We start from the raw sequence: 18735 nt of genomic DNA on the forward strand, positions 1-18735 counted from the left end.
ATGCGTTCCAGCCCTATTACACTTCTGCCAATATTTAGTTATAAGCTCTAGACAAGCAGCATGTACTAAATATTGATTGTTAGGTAAAAGTTTGTTTGGGAATTTCGCACAAAGCTACTCGAAGACTATCTGTGCTAGCCGTCCCTAATTTAGCAGTGTAAGATTAGAGGGAAGGCAGCTAGTCATCACCACCCACCGCCAAAGGTTAAAGTAAAATTATTAAAATTCATAAAAATAAATTATGATAAAACAAAAAAGTTAATTTTTGAATTAAAAAACATAAATAGCTTTAAATCAAATTTTTATGTGTAGTTTACAGCAGTAACAAAAAAACTATAGTAATACAAGTTGTAAAGGACTTTCTGTAGCATAATTGTAATTACCATAACTCGCCAGGATGACAAACGGGTAGTTCAAAAATCGGCGCTACTCACCTGAAGTTGGCCTTTCTAGTCCTGGTTTCGAGTTATTTGACGTTACGGCCATTTTCTAATTTCAAGTCGAACTAGATGTACTTTAATTATTAAAAGGGAATCACATTAAGAAAAGGTCTAATTTATATACTAAAAACTTAAATAGCATTAAAAAAGATTAATGGCCTTTAAAAAATTGAAAACATTTCTAGTTGGACAGTGTCACTATCGCCAATAACATTGTCTAACGTCATGGATAAACCTTGGGACAAAACATGTTTAAAATGGTACCGTAGATGAGAGTCATAATAAAGGCAAGATAGTAAAATGTGGCTTATTGTGACTTAAGTGTCACACAGACAACACATTGGTGCATCAGACCCAGGTAAAAGAAAACGACGAGTTAAAATACTGTGACCAGTGTGTAGTCTAGTTAGGACAACTTCCTATTTCCGATCCTTATGGAAGCAAGACGGCCGAAGTCCAATAGAGGGTATTATTTGGAAAAGCTTGTTTTCACGTTGCTCACTCCAAATCGATTGCCAGCTGGTACGGAGCCAAGCTTTGAATACAGGACGCATAGAACAGGCACAACAGTGATAGTGCCAGAGCAGACAGATTTAGCTGTGGTGTTTGCGAGCCCGTTCCCACGAATACCAACGTGGCTTAGATAGAAGTAAATGATAAAGAGAAATGGGCCAGTCGGTTTTGAATATTGGTTAGAACAGGGTGAGAACTAACGTGAAGTGATTCCACGGCCAGTCGAGAACCAGAGATGCCAACTATTTCAAATGACTGAGCGTAATGATTGTAGACAGAGCCCTTTCAGATTTGCCAGAAACAAGACAACCTGGTGAACGAAGCCTCTTTTTTTCCAACTTGTGAACGATTACATTGGTGTTTCTATGCCACTTGGAAAACGAGAAACACCCATCTACGTGAACGCTGATTGGCTGACAAGCACTAAAGACGTAACTATGGGTTCCCCCACGTACCCAGTATGGAGAAGCACCGCACTCAAACTATTGGTAGACGTCGGATATACAAATTTTTTATATTATTTCAAGCACAAACATGGTTATCGCAAGTAGCCATTTGAACTATGTCTTTTATTTATTATCAAAATTTATTTGTATCTCACTAGAAATTTTCTTTTCACCCCTCTCATGCCCTGGGGGAATAATTTATCACTTTATTGTATAGGCCTATATAATATATAATAATTTGGGAGTTGCAACAAGTGGTAATATTTGTCTGTATGAGCGTATAGTCGTAATGTATACACCAAAATCACAATGATTACGCTCAAATCGTAATGGTTGGCATCTCTGGAGAACTAAGCGTGTCAGTACAAATAGTGCAGTTTGAGTACTGCTTAGCTTCTGTGTGATCCAGGGTAAGAGAAATGGCGTACAGTTCAGCAGTAAACACAAAATTGTAGAGGGGATTCTGCTCACAATCACTCAACAACAACAAACCATGACGGAGCCCACAGCGTCATCTGATTTTAAACCATCCGTATAAATACGAATGGACGGATGGTTCGAAAGATGTTCAGCAAATAACAAACAGTGCTTCCAATCGAGAGTATCTGCTTTTCTCAGATGACTTGAAGATAGGTCACATTTGGAAACTGTAATAAGCCATGATGGGATGGGCTGACCAGTGGATATAGCAATGTTACTCAAGGACAGACCCAATTCATCCAACTGCACCTGGATATGAAGGCCAAATGAAACAATGGAAGATCTGTTCTGAACAAGCAGTACCAACCGAGGAAGGAAAACACAACCCCAGGTGGGATGCTTTGGTAAGGATCAAAGTATCGTAGCATACAGTAAAGACAGTTGCAAACAGGTGGAAAGGAGATTCATGAGACTCTGTGTATAAGCTCTGGACTGGGGAAGAGTGGAAAGTCCCAGTACAGATCTGAAGTCCGTGATGATGAATGGGGTCCAGCATCTTTAAGGCCAAGGTCCTGGCAGAGCCATAGACCAGTGACCTATAGTCTAGTTTTGATTGAATAAGAGCACAATATATCTTTAGCATAGAACATTGATCTGCTCCTCAAGTGGTGGAAGAGAAGATACAGAGGATGTTCAGTGCTCTTGTACATTTGATTCATAGTTGCTTGATGTGTGGTATAAAGGTCAGCTTATGGTCAAAGATAAGCCCCAAGAATTTTGTCTCAGGGACCACAGGTAACACAACTTCATTGACATGGAGTTCAGGATCAGGGTGAATATCCCATTGGCAGCAAAAGTGCATGCAAACGGTTTCAGAGAGAGAAGTTAAAACCATTTGCTATGGTCTGCTTCAGTAAACGATTGAGGACAATCTGTAGCTGCTGCTCATTATACCTCAAGTTCGACAACTTGCAAATGATATAAAAACAGAAAATTTACTTAGGATGTAAAATAATAAAAAATAATTAATAGAGCAATATTTAATGCATTATTTATTTGATTGAAGCACTCCAATTAGTTAATATGAACATATGAACTTTTTCGACAACTAAATTGTAAACTGGTCAAGTGGTGCACTATATGTACAAAAACCATAGAACTTTATAGTACCCACTAATCCTGTACTTGTGTTGGCTTTTCTATATATGTGTATAAATAAAACAAAAGTGTGACTGTATGTTGTGATAAACAGAGCAGTAGTTTCAAGAGAAAGATTTGAGGTATTTATTAAAACTTTTGTGTCTAAATATATGAAGTATGTTTTACAAATATATTAACATGTTCAAGTTAATTTCTGAGCACAAATTAACAAATCATCAGTTACTTTTTACTCAACTGTAAAAATCATTTTGTATATGGTATCAACAGCTATTTTTCTGATAAGATGACGTGTAAATAAATTATGTAGGTGTGAAGAAAAAGCATTTGAAATCAGTTGTTTAAATAATACCTTCAATTACAGAATTATTCTTTAATCCTATCATTTGAACAAGCAACCTAATATTTCATTTTTTGCATGTCACAAGCCATGTGCTACTTTGTTTCTTTTCTTATTGAACAAGGTTGTGATTAAAGTTGATTTTGATGCCCATTGTGTCTTAAGCCTAATATTTAAGAGATAATTAATCATAAGACTAACATTGAGTAAACAGTATTTTTTACTGTGATAGAACTATAAAATATTTATTTTTAGAACAGTTTAAAACTTTTCTCTATTCCAAAGGGACTTTTAATAAAAAAATGTGTGTAATTTGGTGACATTTCAAAATTACGGGACCAGATCTCTTATAAAAATTACAACTAAATGTGTATTATTTTAAAACATTCTTTGACCAAATTTAATAAACTACAGTCACACATGAAAAATTTAGCTAAAGAACAAAACATGGAATATTTTTAACTGCAGTATTTGAGCATTTTTATCAGCTCATCTAAAAAAACATAATTTATTATGTTTTAGTTGGTAAGTATATTTTATCAAACATCCAACAAAAGTATTCAACCTTCAATAAATTTACTTTGAAAGCTTTTTATACTTTCAAGATAAAAAATTGAAAATTTGTTGCTAAACATGATTTGTAGTATAAAAAAGGCTCCTGATGTATTTTTAGAACTGCAATTAAAAAAATGTTTATATTTTTTATAGTGTATAATTATCAGTGCTTAAAAATGTCTATCTTACTAGCATATAGCCAATCAAAAATTATGGGGTAAAACTACCAATCCTATACCATACTATACTCTGACTTCACATTTCATAACTGACTGAAACAAATGAATTTTGCAAAATTAAGAATAACCAATAAAGAGGAAGAAAAGCACTTCTTTGTGAACCAATAAAAATTATGATCATTCATGAAAAGAATTTGTAGTATATTCATATAACAATTACTGGTTTAAAAAAATCAAATGAACAACTTCTAATACATAAACACAGTGCTTTTTGGTAACACTTTCAACAGTGAATTGTATATCATTTCACTTTGAAACAAAAGTATAATCTAATACTATTATTAGTCTGTGTACTGAAAGTATAAACTGAAATGTATGGACAACAAAACTTTCTTAATTTAGAGTCTCTGTCCATTAAAGTGTTTTGTTTTTTATTAAAAATGTTGGTAATATAACAGAAAATAGCTTGATTTAATATAACAGAAAATAGCTTGATTCAGAAACTATACAAGTTTAATTGATTTTTATTACTTTCATGATAAATTTCATGCACTTGGATCCAGACTAGGTGATGCAATACTATGTATTAAGCTTTAGGCTAATTATACCAACACTCACTACACTTACATGGTTTCCAGTACCTCCCTCAAGACCCCATCACCAAAATAATAAGGGGTAGACCATAATTGAACAGTTCTATTTGGATAAATGCATTTTGGCTTTTATGACCCTTTCTATTTCAAAAAATCAAGTGTGATGTGACGCGCACACACACACTTGTTTTTATATAGGTAAGTTTAATTGTTGTGTGAATTATCACTACTGTCTGAAGTCAGGTTCTTCTTGTTCATTTCACATCTCAATATTCTCTACTTATTTCAATGATTTTGGAACATATGTCAAAGAATTATAATGAATATAAAATAAAACTTACGTTATGAAAGCAGTGTTTGAATTTGTTCAATTGCATAACAAAAACTGATGTCAAAATAATTCAAACAATTCAAGTGGCCATTGTTTAGTCTCATTTCCAAAGTAAACATTTTATAAAGAATAGGTAAGGCAAACAGTTCCTCAATTTGTTTAATATACTCCTACTTGACAATATTGATAATTTAAGACAAAATTGTGACTTCTTCAAACTAGAGTATAGAGGGATGAGTATGTTACATTAAAACAATTTTTAATATGCAAGTCACATGACAACCACAACTAATATATATACAGAATGTATCAGAACTACATTTTGACATTTGCTTTTCTTAGGTAGTGTGATGCCATTGAAAACTGGTCACTTTTGGGTAGGGTATATAACCCTTCTACTTAATAGTAATGAAAAACATGGGAATATGAATCAATTTGGAGCATCAACACCATCTACAAAAAAGCCTGTAACAAAGTGTGTCACTGTGTTCATATCTATAGTAAGCAAAGTGTAAAATCTTGTAACATATGAGAACACAAACACATGTCAGTGTAAAAAGCCATCCAAATTCTCCTTGCAACAGTACACAACACAATCAAAAAGTGTATTTCAGGGAAAATTAAGTAAGTCAGAAACTAGTAAGGAGTGGTTTTGTTTCAGACATGACATCCTTACAATAGAGCTTTTTGCAATGTTGCCAGTATAGTGGTAAAATATGGTGACATTGACTACAACATGGTGATGCTCCAAATTCATTTTAATGTAACATACTCAACACCAATATATATATTTATATGCTTGGAAATTAAATTTTAATAACTTTCACTAGTATTTAGATTTTTTAAAAGTTACTCTACTTTTAGAGTGAATTTCAAAAAAGCTAAGAATTTAAGCTGCATTTAATACAGAAGCAAAAAAATGAACTCAGTTTATTTCTAAGACACTTTTTATACAAACATCAGTCTTAAAAGTTGCTTGTAACCTGAATAATAGTTGTTTACAAGGTGGAAGAATCATTCACAAATGAGTTAAAAGTACTTTAGATAAACAGTCTCACATGCACAAAAATGACATTTACCTGAATGTACATCGAAATTTACGTGTGTATGTTTATACATGCTCATGGAAAGATGTTGATTAGAATTTACCAAAGAATAATCAACTTGGTTGGGGAAAAATGTAAAAAGTGTACACTAAACTTATACTGCGAGTTAAAAAAATGTTAATTGTAGCAGTAATTTGATTTAAAACAATTTTTACTTCCATTTTATTACTATGGTCTCATTCTACCTACCAAATTCATTTAAGTTAGGAAATTACTTCCCTTCATCACATTCACACTAATCTTTTGAACAATATTTTGGCATTTTAACTTATATTTAAAACAAGTTAATACAAAAGACATTAAAAAGTCGTGCTGAGAAAATTTTCATTCATGTAGCATATTTAAAGCTGAAATATGCAGAAATTTCACTGTACATTATGCCAAAAGACTACAATGTCAACAACATTACAATACCAGAGTACAAAAAAATGATTAATGGTGCTGTGGACGCTTGTGGTGATGTTTTGGAAGTGATCGCCATTTTCCAAGATTTAATTCCTATAACAAATAAACAATAGAAAGAAAAATGTTAAAGCTAATATCTTTTGTAAATACAACATAATTCAAGAAAAGTTCATTCTGGTTAATGATATTAAAAGTTAAATATATCTCAATATGTTACTCTTCTCTGATATCAACATTATTTGTAATATATTTTCAACTTTACACTTCTTTCCCACTATAAAACTTGAATGATTTTGTTTGTTTTATACCAATTATTTAGTAATAGTACCATATCATGTAGGTGTATTTGGAAAGTTAAAAATTATGTCCAGTTTGTAGAATATTAAACTTGAATTAATTCCAGAATCAAAAGGAATATAAATTTCATTTACTTCAATTTATTTTCAACAAAAATGCAGACACTTAGAATAAATGCTTCCTTATAACTGGATAAAAATGTAATAAGACAGATACAGAAAAATACTATTTAGTGTAATACCCAAATTTTTCTTACCACTCAACAGAATACAACAGAACTTTTCTACTCAATAATTTACCACATCCTTTCAAATTGAAAACTCATGTATATATGTAAAGTATTAGAAGTTTCATTCACCTGTTTGGGTTTTATACATCTAAAATTGTTATCACTCTTTATTTAGACCTTATGGAAACCTGCATCAGTTGAAGCATGTGCTCAAAGTTGAATTTTCCAAGATGAATTGCTAATCATATTCATCCATTTAATATTATTTATCTTACACCAGTTGTTAGTATTTTGCAGTCATAAATGAAATAACCTTATTTCTACACATTTATATCACCTTAATTCAAGTATTTTGGCCCAATTCACAAACATACACATTTAAAACAAGTAAATTAATACAAGATTTTATATTTTCATCTCATAAAATCAGCATGGAAAAATACTCAGATTTTAAAACATACAGTGTTAATAGTTTTATTAAAACTTCTGCTAATTTTGATGATTTAAACCAACAACCTGACTTTTAAAAAGATGGAAAGATGTACTCTTGGATGTTGTAAGACTGACTGTAGTTTAAATACAAAATCCAATTCTACTATGATAAATGCATCTGCTAAACAAAATCTAAGAATTTTCTAAAATGAAACTTCTCACTTACTCTTTTAAAAATTACACACTAAATACAAAGTTTTAAGAAATTAGTTTGCTTAACTTAATTAAATATTTTAACCTTCACAAAATTACACAGCATACATTTTTTGCTTTAAGTACAAGAGAAACAAATGAAATACACTTTTCTGAGTTTTTGAAAATAAAAATATCCTATACAAAATATATTCAAATAAAAGATTCCATTCTTACATCTTTACTGATATTCAGTTGGCTTGAGGTTTTAATTTTCTTTGCCTCTTTCTTCTGCTGTTCTAACTTTCGCTGCATTACCATCATCATGGCAGGGGTTGGATTATCTATTTCATTTTTAGGCTTTTTTTTCTGCATTACCATTACCATGGTAGGAGTTGCATTGTTTATTGTAGTTTTGGTTTCTTTCTGCTTTTGTTGCTGTTCCAATTTTCTTTGCATTACCATCAGCATAGCAGGTGTTGGGTTTTCTAAAATGTTTCTGCTTCCGTTGATATGATTTTCTGAAGGGGAACGTGACATCAATCCAGGTATGTCTGATGCTGCTTTCTTTGTTCTTGGTCTTTCAGTCACAACATCCTCCCCAAAATCTGAAGAAGCAATTCTCTGTGCTCGTTTCATTCTAGGGGAGGTTTCTTGCTTTTTATATCCTGCTAGTCTTTTCTACAAAATTAAAATTCCTAAAGTTATTATAGTCTTTCACTTACTTTTGTTATGACAGGCATACAGAAAATAATAATAAAAACATAATTATCCAATGGAAAATAAAGTAATTTGATGAATAGCCAAATGTATAGAATATTTATATATGTTTGTGTATCAAGCACACAATTACAAAACACTTAATATGACTTTCACTTGTTAGAAATGTTCAAAATACTCCTAGCAACATTCATTACAACCTTCAAAAGAACAAAAGTATGTTGCATAAATGACTAATTCATAAGTCAGTAGGTTAGAGTTAAACTAGTTATAAAATTACCACTACAATGGAAGATTCTTCTTCTGTTGAAGAAAAAGTAAGCTAGAAGTGTAATGCATTTACTAGATGTGTGAATGATCAAGAAAATGAGAAGTTATATTAATAATCTATCCTGAAAATACTAAATAGCTAACACATCAGTATGTAGAGCACCGATGTTTTACAAAATTACATCTATTTTCATAACAGGCTTCACAATTACGCACTGCAGTAACTTCCATGCTTAAAATTATGATAAAACTGACACTTAAAACTTTTATCATATTATATAATAGATTGATTTCTTTTTTCTTAAGTTACTATTTTTACATGATTATTATGGTTAAAATGTATGTATGTGTGTATGTATACGTTCATAAAACATGACTACAATATCATAATTTTTGTCATGATTCCTGCAATTTAGCATAATATTAAATACTTCAAGGTCTTTAAAAGATATATACCCCTTATACATTGCATAATCAGTAAATTGCAAATAAAATTACAACGTTTGCTTTCCAAAACCATTAATACAAGAAGCTGAAGTATGATCACTCAATATACAATGTTTACTTTAGAAGAGTTTAATACCCAATACTTTAATTTTATTATTCTATACATAAATATTGTAAACTTTATTTAACTGTTTTAAAACCCAGGGAAACTTGAGCAGAGATCACTGTAACTGTTCATTTTTATAAGTATGACAAAAATGAGACTTTATCATCTCATGTATGTATGTATATATGTAGTTTATAAAATTATTATATGCTCTTGCTGTGAGTTCAGTTAGTTACGAGCACAGTAGCATATTTCACATTTTATAAAAATAACCAGGTTGATACAATGCAAGTTTTCCATAATCAAACTATTGGGCCCACTGACTGTCAATGTGTTGAGACTCCTCACCATTACTGAGGATGTGTGGGGCACTTGATTGATTGTTGTGTGGCTGCACAACTTAGAGAGAACATTGATAAACAGCACTGTAATTCTGTAAAGACATTCAGTACCTGCGATATATAGACTTTATTTTGTAAGAAACCACACCTATTCATCCTCTAGTTGTGGCAGGGTACCATTTGTTTATGTACTGTTTGGTTGTCATACAAATTTCACATAATTATTTAGTTGCAACTTGATACTTTAATATGCAATTTTAGTTACTTTTAAGTATTTATTATATAAATACAGCAACAACATTGCATGAAAACATCATAAGTACCAATTCTTACAGTTGTATTCAGTTTTGCCTCCATGGTACACATATTGTACAGTATATGGAAGTGCTCATTTCTTTCACACAAATAAGACTGTGAAACAGAAACTATAAATGTTAAAACAGCAAATTGTTTGTGATTTGTATGTACCAATTCCTTGGTTTCCATCAACTTCTGTAAATTGAAACAAAATGCTATTATATAATGAACTAACTTGAATATCAGTTCAAATACCTAACTAAAGGTGCAACTAGAATTTTCACAATAGATAATAGACAGAAAATGCAATGCTTTCTCATTACATGATGGCATGGTAATTGTTCAATTTTATGAGTTATGTTTTCTGTTTTGTGGGACGTCTCTATACAGTGCCCTACGTGGCATAAACAGTAATGAAATATAGTGATGTCAGTGATAAACAAACACATACTGTCAATAACCAAAACATGAAACAGACTATCAAAAGAAAGTTTCAGTACCAAATGAAATGTAGGAAGCTATTTACAGGCAAGGGTTTTTCTTCTTTATAAGTAATTTTAACATTTTATCTTTTAAGAGTGTAATAAGTAATATGAACAGCCAACTAGGAAAGTATACGAGACCTGTTAAGGGAATCATCTAATCACCTAAATACTATAATCTTGGAATAATAATTTTAGACATATATTTTTATGTCATTTTTTACATTGTATGCAAAATATTGGCGATGAGCAACTTGACATTAAACTCTAAAAAAATAATAATTTGACTAACATGAATTTTTAATTTAGGGAAAGAACAAATCAAATGATTTAAGCAATAAATTAAAGTAGTGACTATAATGTTTATTTTATAGTAAAGAAAACCACCTTTTTAATAAGATACAAAACCAATAACCTCATTTTAAAGCCTATTTTGTAATTGAGTAGCATGGAAGTCTGTTTTTGAAATTAATAGAGAAATATTACCATAATATAAAATATGAATATCAATTATTTCAATTTGTAATGTTTTATTTTAAGCAGACAGAATTACCTTAAAAGATTTATTTGGTATAGATTTTGGAGAGGTAAAGTCAAGTTTCATATCATCCTTGTAGCCAGTTCTTCTGATTGACTGCCGAAGAATCTGCTTGCAGCGTTCATAATTTGGATCTGCTTCAAAATGAAGGCTTGCTACATACAGTATATATTCTTGGATTCCTTCTAAATACTCAGAAAAAACATATAAATACTAATTGAATATCAAAACAACACTAATAAATGACTAAAAAAAGGCTGCATTTTAAACATTAGTTTTATTTAAATATACTGTTCATTTAAAATAACGAATATTGAATGTTATTTCAATACCTTAAATAAATAAAATAGACATGTAAAAAGCTGACTTTAGGTAAAAATGAAAACTGCAAATTAAATTCATGATGTATATGCAGTTTAACCTATGGAGACAAGTATACAGTAGTCTCAAAATCAATCATTATACAGCCCAAGAGGTGGCTTAAATATGTTGATACATTTGTAAAATGGTAACATATTACAGCCTAGATTCATGAACCTAGGAAACATATGAATAGACATCCCAAAAATTAATTTACAATTAAAAAAAAAAACAAAAGAGAAAAGAAGATAAATTCCCATTTCTTACTGTAAAGGTCTGTCTGAATACATATAAAGGATATATAAACAACAGAAAGTCAAAAAGTATTTGGAAGCCATAGCACATAACAACTGCAATTAGTACAGTACATGCCAAACAACCGAAAGATCCAACAGAGAGGAGGAACACCACTTACAGCATTCTCTGTGAATATAGGTATTCCAATACACTGAAGAAACAAACAAACCAACATAACTCAAGACTACCAATCCATCTGCAATTACTCATCATGCCAGAGAATATAAACATACAATAAATCAGAATAACACTCATAAAATAGTAAACAAATGTGAGAAAAAGAATGCTAAAATAACTTCTTCTTAATGCAAAACACAATCAACCTAACACAGAAGCCAGTAAAAACTGAATTCTCCTTTTACAAACATTCAAGTTCTAATCGGAGAGAGCTTCAACTGGATTCCACCAAAAAGATCCAGGACTAAATTCCCAGCCATTACCAACACAGAGAATTGTCATTCTTGGGACTTCTCTAAATATAATTGCAATTAGCAACCAAATCAGATATTAAAGACTTGTTAGTATTTAGTATATAGCTCAATAAAAGTTAATAATTAGAACTTATGCCATTATACAGACTACTAATCACAACATATTTGTTGTTGGCAGAACAAAAGATTTTATTATCACACAATAAATTTTTATTTCAAGTAACAAAACTGGTAGAATTGTAATTACATTATCTCTTACAAACACAAAATATATGTTTTAGTTTTAATTTCAACATAAAACTTATTACAGTATACTTCAAAATTTTAACATGAAAGCTGTTTTCCTTATTTAAATAACATGTATACATAATATTAAGTTCGTTTGGTATTTTTTAAGTTATTGGGTCTTTAACCCTGCATTGAAACAACATGGGTAAGTTCATCACAAAGAGTAGTCTTAAATAAAATTTGAAGTTTTCATACAGTAGATCTCCCAATTTATGAAATATTTGGGATTTATGTTGTCTGATCAAGGGTAAAAATATGAAATTCAACCACAATATTTTCAATCATACCAGTAATTAACTACACAGGTTGAACATCACCAACTCTCTTGTTGTAATTCAGTTAGAATTTGGTGATTTGCAAGTGCAAATAGTGGATAAAAGTGACCCTTCTAGTAGGTTTGCATTATAGGACTTTTCATTGTAAAGCTCTCTTACATCGCAATTATAAAAACAAACAAAGCACATACTTCATTATCCTGTATACATTTAACCTAGTATCAAATACCATACACAGAGCACAAGAAGGCACAACTCCAGCAGAAAAATATAGTACTTTATGACCAGCTACTGGTCCCCACCCAAAGTAGAAGAAAAAGGTTCACACCTTCAGAAGGAACTTTCAAACACAGTGGCACAATGCAGTTAAACAAAAACCTCTATTGGAATTATAACCAAGATAAATTACACAGCTTCAAGTCTACAACAGTAACACACGTGCAGTGTTTACTTGCTTCTTTCAAATGAAAAATAATTGTCAAAAGCAGAAGTGCACGACATTTATCTTCGTGGCAAAAGACTTCAGCAGTGAAAACTGCAGAGCAGAACAATTCCAAATACCACAGAATATTAATGGTGGAGGAAGAAAGTGCTGTAAGATCTATCTTACCGTAGATCACATTCACCCTTCTTCAGAAAGGCTCAAACCTTTAACTGAATGATAGTTTCTTAAATTGAGATTTTTAACTTCTAAACCTAGATCTTTCCTTTTTCTGATGTTATAACGAGTGCCTAAAAAATTTCCATATGAAAAATAAAAAAGCATGGGAAGCGTACATTCACTGAACTGAAACAATTTAACTAAGTCTGCAATCCCCAATAAAATCATGTCACAGCTGTACTTGTTTGCTATTAATTTAAATCTGTACCAGACAAGGTGATGTATACTTTTAAAATAATTACATTAACTCAATGTGGAGCTACATTTTTATAGTGTTTCAAATTTCTTAGTAGATTTACCCCTTAAGATACATTAGTCACATCTGTGTCTAAGAAAAACTGTTAACTGGATAATACAAGCAAAAACAATGATGGAAAAATAATACTGGCTAATAGTCATTATTTACATTTATTATGGTTATGGAAAACAGATAAAATTCGTACCTGGACAATGATTGGTTCCAAAACATTTCTTCATGAACAATGGTATGTTTGACATGTACCTGCAAAATTAAGAATTAAAAAATTATGGCTGTCAGCATAATAGGTTTATTGCTTTTAAACAATAATGATTATTAACCTTATAGCTAGTAAATCAGGAGAGTTCAGACTATAGCTTCCTCCTAATCTATGCAGAAAAATACTTAAAATGTTTTAGTACTTTAATTACTGGAGAAAAACATAGCTAGCAGAACTACAGTTTCTGTGTACAGGAAAAAGTCTTAATGTTATTGTTTTTGTTTCGTTGTTGATTGTTAAGAACAAAGCTATACAATGAGCCACCTTTTACTTGCTCTTAAACAAACCTGAGAACCATAAACACCCCACCCCACCCCCAACCCACAAAAGACAACATTAAAGTGTTGGCTTTATAGATGGGTTATGCATGATATTCATGAGAAAATAGAATGAAGGTGAAATATACAACAACTGCCTCAATCAGGACAGAAACTGTTGAAAAGATAGTGTATGGCTTAAACTTTACAGAGCTAGCAAAAAAAGAGTGCCATCATAAAGAGAAAAGGTTGTCAAAACACCATTACCCTTCTTGTGATATATCTGTTGATTTTTAATAATCAAAGATCTTCTCTACAACTGTTGTCTTAAGCTAAACAACTGTTACCTATTTTACCTTCCCCTTTGTTTTATGATATTTTTTCCAATGATGTACACAATGTCTAAGATCCAAAACACAAAACAAAAAAGGGACTTAAACTTATCATTGAGTTTCCCAAATCTAGGTTGACCAATTATTGAATTGATGGCAAACATGCAATTCTAAGCTTATTCATGTATCTTATATTTGTAAAGTACAGCAAAAACTCATATTTTACTGTAATTTCCTAATTTCTGCTTTAAGGGTTTTTTTCACACATATTCATTTCTTTTGGGGTGGCAGTAAGGGGATAGTCTATGTTGCCCCTTTACATAACAAAAAGCTCTTAATGTTCACTTCCTAAATTCTGCAGTTTGCATTCCCAAAAGATACAGAGTGAATCAGTCGAGTTAATCACCAAGATCTATCAGCAAATGACTTGCACACTCTCTTCCACAGGTCTCGAGTTGGAACCTGTAATGTGAAGATGATCCATTGTCAAAGGATACTCAACTTGGATAAATCTGTTTTTGAACTAGATCTTATAAATATTCCCATATGCAACAGCTACACAAAATAAAATAAAATTACCATTCTTGTTGTTTAATTGGAGAGTTCACCTTATGTAATAACTTACCTAGACTTTTCTTTACCAACATACTCTGCATCTTTAAGATCATCTTCCCATGGTAGTCTCCTACAAAGCCATTGCAGCATATTATAGCCAAGAACTTCCAAATCACCCCGTCTAGAATGGGCTGTAACACAAATATCATTTATATTTAAGCGTTCTAATCATCACTTAAAGACAACTAAGTACAATCTGACAACTAAGTTGACAAGTGCTACTAGAAAAAGATAAACTTGGAAAAACTTGGACAAGTATCTCGTACATAAGAGATACAATAATAATCTGAACTAATTTAATGAAAATGTTTTTGCATCACCTTTATTGTCTCAACTTCATCTAGCTACTAATCTCATGTGGACACATTAAAAAAACAAAATAAAACAATAAGTTTTAACCCAAAACGTATCATTGTAAGTGAAACAACAAAGCAATTCTTTTTAAGATAAGACGTATAATAAACTTTATCACAATTTTACATACTTTTATTCTGTCAAATTATAACCACACATTGTACAATTAAAACAGCAGAAACTTAGGACAGAGTAAACATCAGTTCTTTGGTTGTATACATTTGTGCTTGTCTTGTGAATGAACAAATATAATAGTGTATTTGTTTCTATTACTTACTTCTATTAACTATTCATAATAAATACATAGCTACATAAACACTACATATTTGTTTAATCCTAAAGTTGTAACAGGATAGAGGTAAAGGTGTTGGAAAGTAAGATGAAGAGCTGCCATCAACTTTGCCACACTTATATTTTACACCTATCATTACTTTTGTTGGTAACAATATCCAGCAATTTGAAATTTTTGTTTTTTTTAATCAAAATTTAATGCCCATAAAGTCTAAATTGCAATATTTTATTCACATTGTAGTTACAATATGGTGTTTCTTTATCGCAAGGTAAAATTGTAAGTAGACAATTTCATTTGCTTACACATAACATGACAGTTAAACAAGTAACAAAATAATTAAACTTGCTCCTAGTTTTGAAAATTGGAAACAGAATTTCATTGTTGACAATGTTTTTGGCTTCAACTTTTTGAGCCATGACAGTCTCTGTAACTGCTGTCAAATTTCATACAATACTTCTATGAATTTCTTTGACAAATATTGAACTGAATACGAGGAAATACAAGAAGCAGTCAGAAATCCTTTATAAGACAAATTTAACCAAATGACATTAACACACCTAGCCTTCTTCTGCCACAGACTAGTCCTAACAAATACACTGGATATGATGGTCATGTTGTAGGATGTAAACATATGCTGCCATTTTATAACATTTAAAAAATGGGTTAGACTACTGATCAAAAGTAGCAAAAACACTAAAATGTGCTTGAAAGTTTTCTAATAAAAATAAATCTTGCAGAATATAAGAATTTTTTCCACAATTGGTTTTAACTGTGATTATACTTGCAATTAATGAAGGTTCTTTTATTCCACATAAGTTATAAATACTTCGAAGTTCAACTGTGTGTGGACTTGATACTGACCAATGTGCTAGAACATTTTAACTGGCTGGCTTTCTTCTGAACTGGCAAAATAGTAACTAAGAACAGTGCTATATCATTGTTTTTGGCTTAAGGTTTTCCAAAGAGTATGTATTGAAATATTATTCTACAGTGGAAGTGATAAGTTTTAACACCTATTGGTAGCTTTAATAGTCACCATTTTATTTGTGAACTAACAATATAAAGATGTATGCGGTTAACTGAAAACCAAAACAACTTGTTTTTGTTATTCACCAACAAACAGTTGGTGACAGTTAAAGCTGAGTTAAAGAACTATTAAGTTCAATATATGATAAAATGTGTGTCAAACTCTCACCCGCATGTCATATAACAGCGAAAGAGAGAATTCAAGAGAAGTATAAGGCCAAAGATACGTCATTTGTACAGATTAACACACTTAGTACTCCACCAATACTAAAAGGTTTATAAGTTGTCTCATGAAAGTATAAGCAAAAGATTTGACTTCAAGAACTACAGTATACTGATAAGAAAATAGTATTCATCAACTAAAATCTTTTTACTTGATACTTTAATGAAACTGGTTAAACTCAGAATAACTGCAATTAAACTGAATCAAAATGAAAAATGAAGAACAAAGACTTAAAACAGAAAGAAAGAAAATACACAAACCACTTGTTAGAATCTCTAGAGAAAATAATCCAAGTCCTTCTGTGTTGCACCTTCACTAATAATGGAGTTAACTGTTACACTTCATTATCTAAAGTAGGAATAACCACCTTTCTTCATGTGTATGATGGTATACAGGTTAAAGACAACTTCAACACAGTTGTAAACAGTAAAGTGATGAGCATTAGATTCCTGTGAACTACTTCTACCTTTGTTCTGGGTTTGAAGACAAAAATTCTCTTTGCAAGAGCAGGGGTCAAGGTATGACTGCCACAACATTTAATAGTGACATTAGGCTTCGGACATCAGGGTAATAAACTATTCATTTTACTGTACACTGTTAATTTAGTGATTGTTCATGGTAGAAGATATTAAATACCACGTACAATATACAAGAATATTGAATAAAAACTGCAGATACAATTTTGAAGGTTCTAAAGGTTATGTGAAAAAGCAAAAATCTGTAAGGTGGACATAAGTATTCTTCAGATGAACATCATGAACTGTTAGAGTTTATGTCAAAATTGACACTGGCAATTCACAAATTTACACTTGTCACAAATATTTGGGTAACACACAATTTTTCTCTGTACAAGAGACTTGAAGATTTTATTAAAAGATGCCAACATTTTGCACAGATACACAAATGAAATTCAGAATTATATTCAACATTCCTTCTTCAATACACTAAAGGTCCTCACCAGAACAATCTCATGCACATTCAGTGAATACACACAGGGATAATCTTAAACACATATTAAGCATATTAATATTTATCAAGTGCAAGATCCTCAATATATTGAGAAATCAAAACAAGGAGTTTAATTTTCACTATATTCACATCAGTTCAACCTAGTCTTAAATTAAGATATGGGTGGGAAAATTCACTAGCTGATGCACACAACTATCAACTTATTTGGCATAAACAGGATAATTATACGTATTTAGATATTATTCAGTATATTATAGTGTATACTATAATGTGAATAATGTAAGTACAAGCTCAAGGCTAGTGTGGCTCTGTTTTCACAAACCACACACTTGCATTTCATGATCACAAGAAACCCACTTGAAGTAAAAATGTATCCTTAAGATGGCTGGTATAGAAATTAAAACTTTAATTAAAATAAAGTACAGAAAAATGTTTTAACCTTCTTGATCTAAGAAGGAAGATAGACAACTCAAACTCTTGTGACGACTTACGGTGGATGGTTCACTCTTATCCATAACTTCTTCACAGGGTACCAACATCACATGAAGTCGGGATGCTGGCTCCCAATCAAAAGAGTGAATTGTAATTTTGTCATCTCAACTCCCACAGTTGGGTAAATGGTATCAAGAGGCAACATCAGTTAGTAAGGTGACGGCTCACTTCCAGTCATGATGTTAGAAAAACATGAAGGTTAAAGAAGTCTCAGAAGAAATGAATAAAAACCTTATTACCCAATTACATTAGAAAGGTGAAGTGTGTTTTTCTTATAGCAAAGCCACATCAGGCTATCTGCTGAGCCCACCGAGAGGAACTGAACCCCTGATTTTAGCGTTATAAGTCCGTTGACTTACTGCTGTACTAGCGGGGGGCTATAAAGGTGAACCTTTCTTCTTCAAGGGAAACTGTTCGTCCACATTTCGAAAGCACCAAATCATTATAGCCATCTTTTTTTGTGGAACACATTCAAGAGGTACAGGTGGCCAAAAGAGGGACAACTTGG

The 18735-nt window shown here is 31.4% G+C and overlaps 1 protein-coding gene across 11 annotated transcripts in view; it reads right to left on the reverse strand.

Annotated features, from left to right (window-relative positions):
* Positions 1–4559: 4559 nt before the first annotated feature.
* The window catches only part of LOC143252402 (serine/threonine-protein kinase VRK1-like), a 43590-nt gene continuing 29414 nt past the window's right edge, over positions 4560–18735 (reverse strand). For all 11 annotated transcript variants that reach the window (XM_076504463.1, XM_076504454.1, XM_076504462.1 and 8 more), the window contains 5 exons: positions 14882–15002; positions 13593–13651; positions 10853–11022; positions 7874–8317; positions 4560–6579 (listed from right to left, as the gene is read on the reverse strand). In XM_076504463.1, the coding sequence (XP_076360578.1) occupies positions 6514–6579; positions 7874–8317; positions 10853–11022; positions 13593–13651; positions 14882–15002 (860 nt within the window). In that variant the 3' untranslated portion in view covers positions 4560–6513. The remainder of the gene's footprint in view (positions 6580–7873; positions 8318–10852; positions 11023–13592; positions 13652–14881; positions 15003–18735) is intronic.

This window comes from Tachypleus tridentatus, chromosome 6, assembly GCF_004210375.1.
Source record: "Tachypleus tridentatus isolate NWPU-2018 chromosome 6, ASM421037v1, whole genome shotgun sequence".
Classification (NCBI taxonomy): domain Eukaryota; kingdom Metazoa; phylum Arthropoda; class Merostomata; order Xiphosura; family Limulidae; genus Tachypleus; species Tachypleus tridentatus.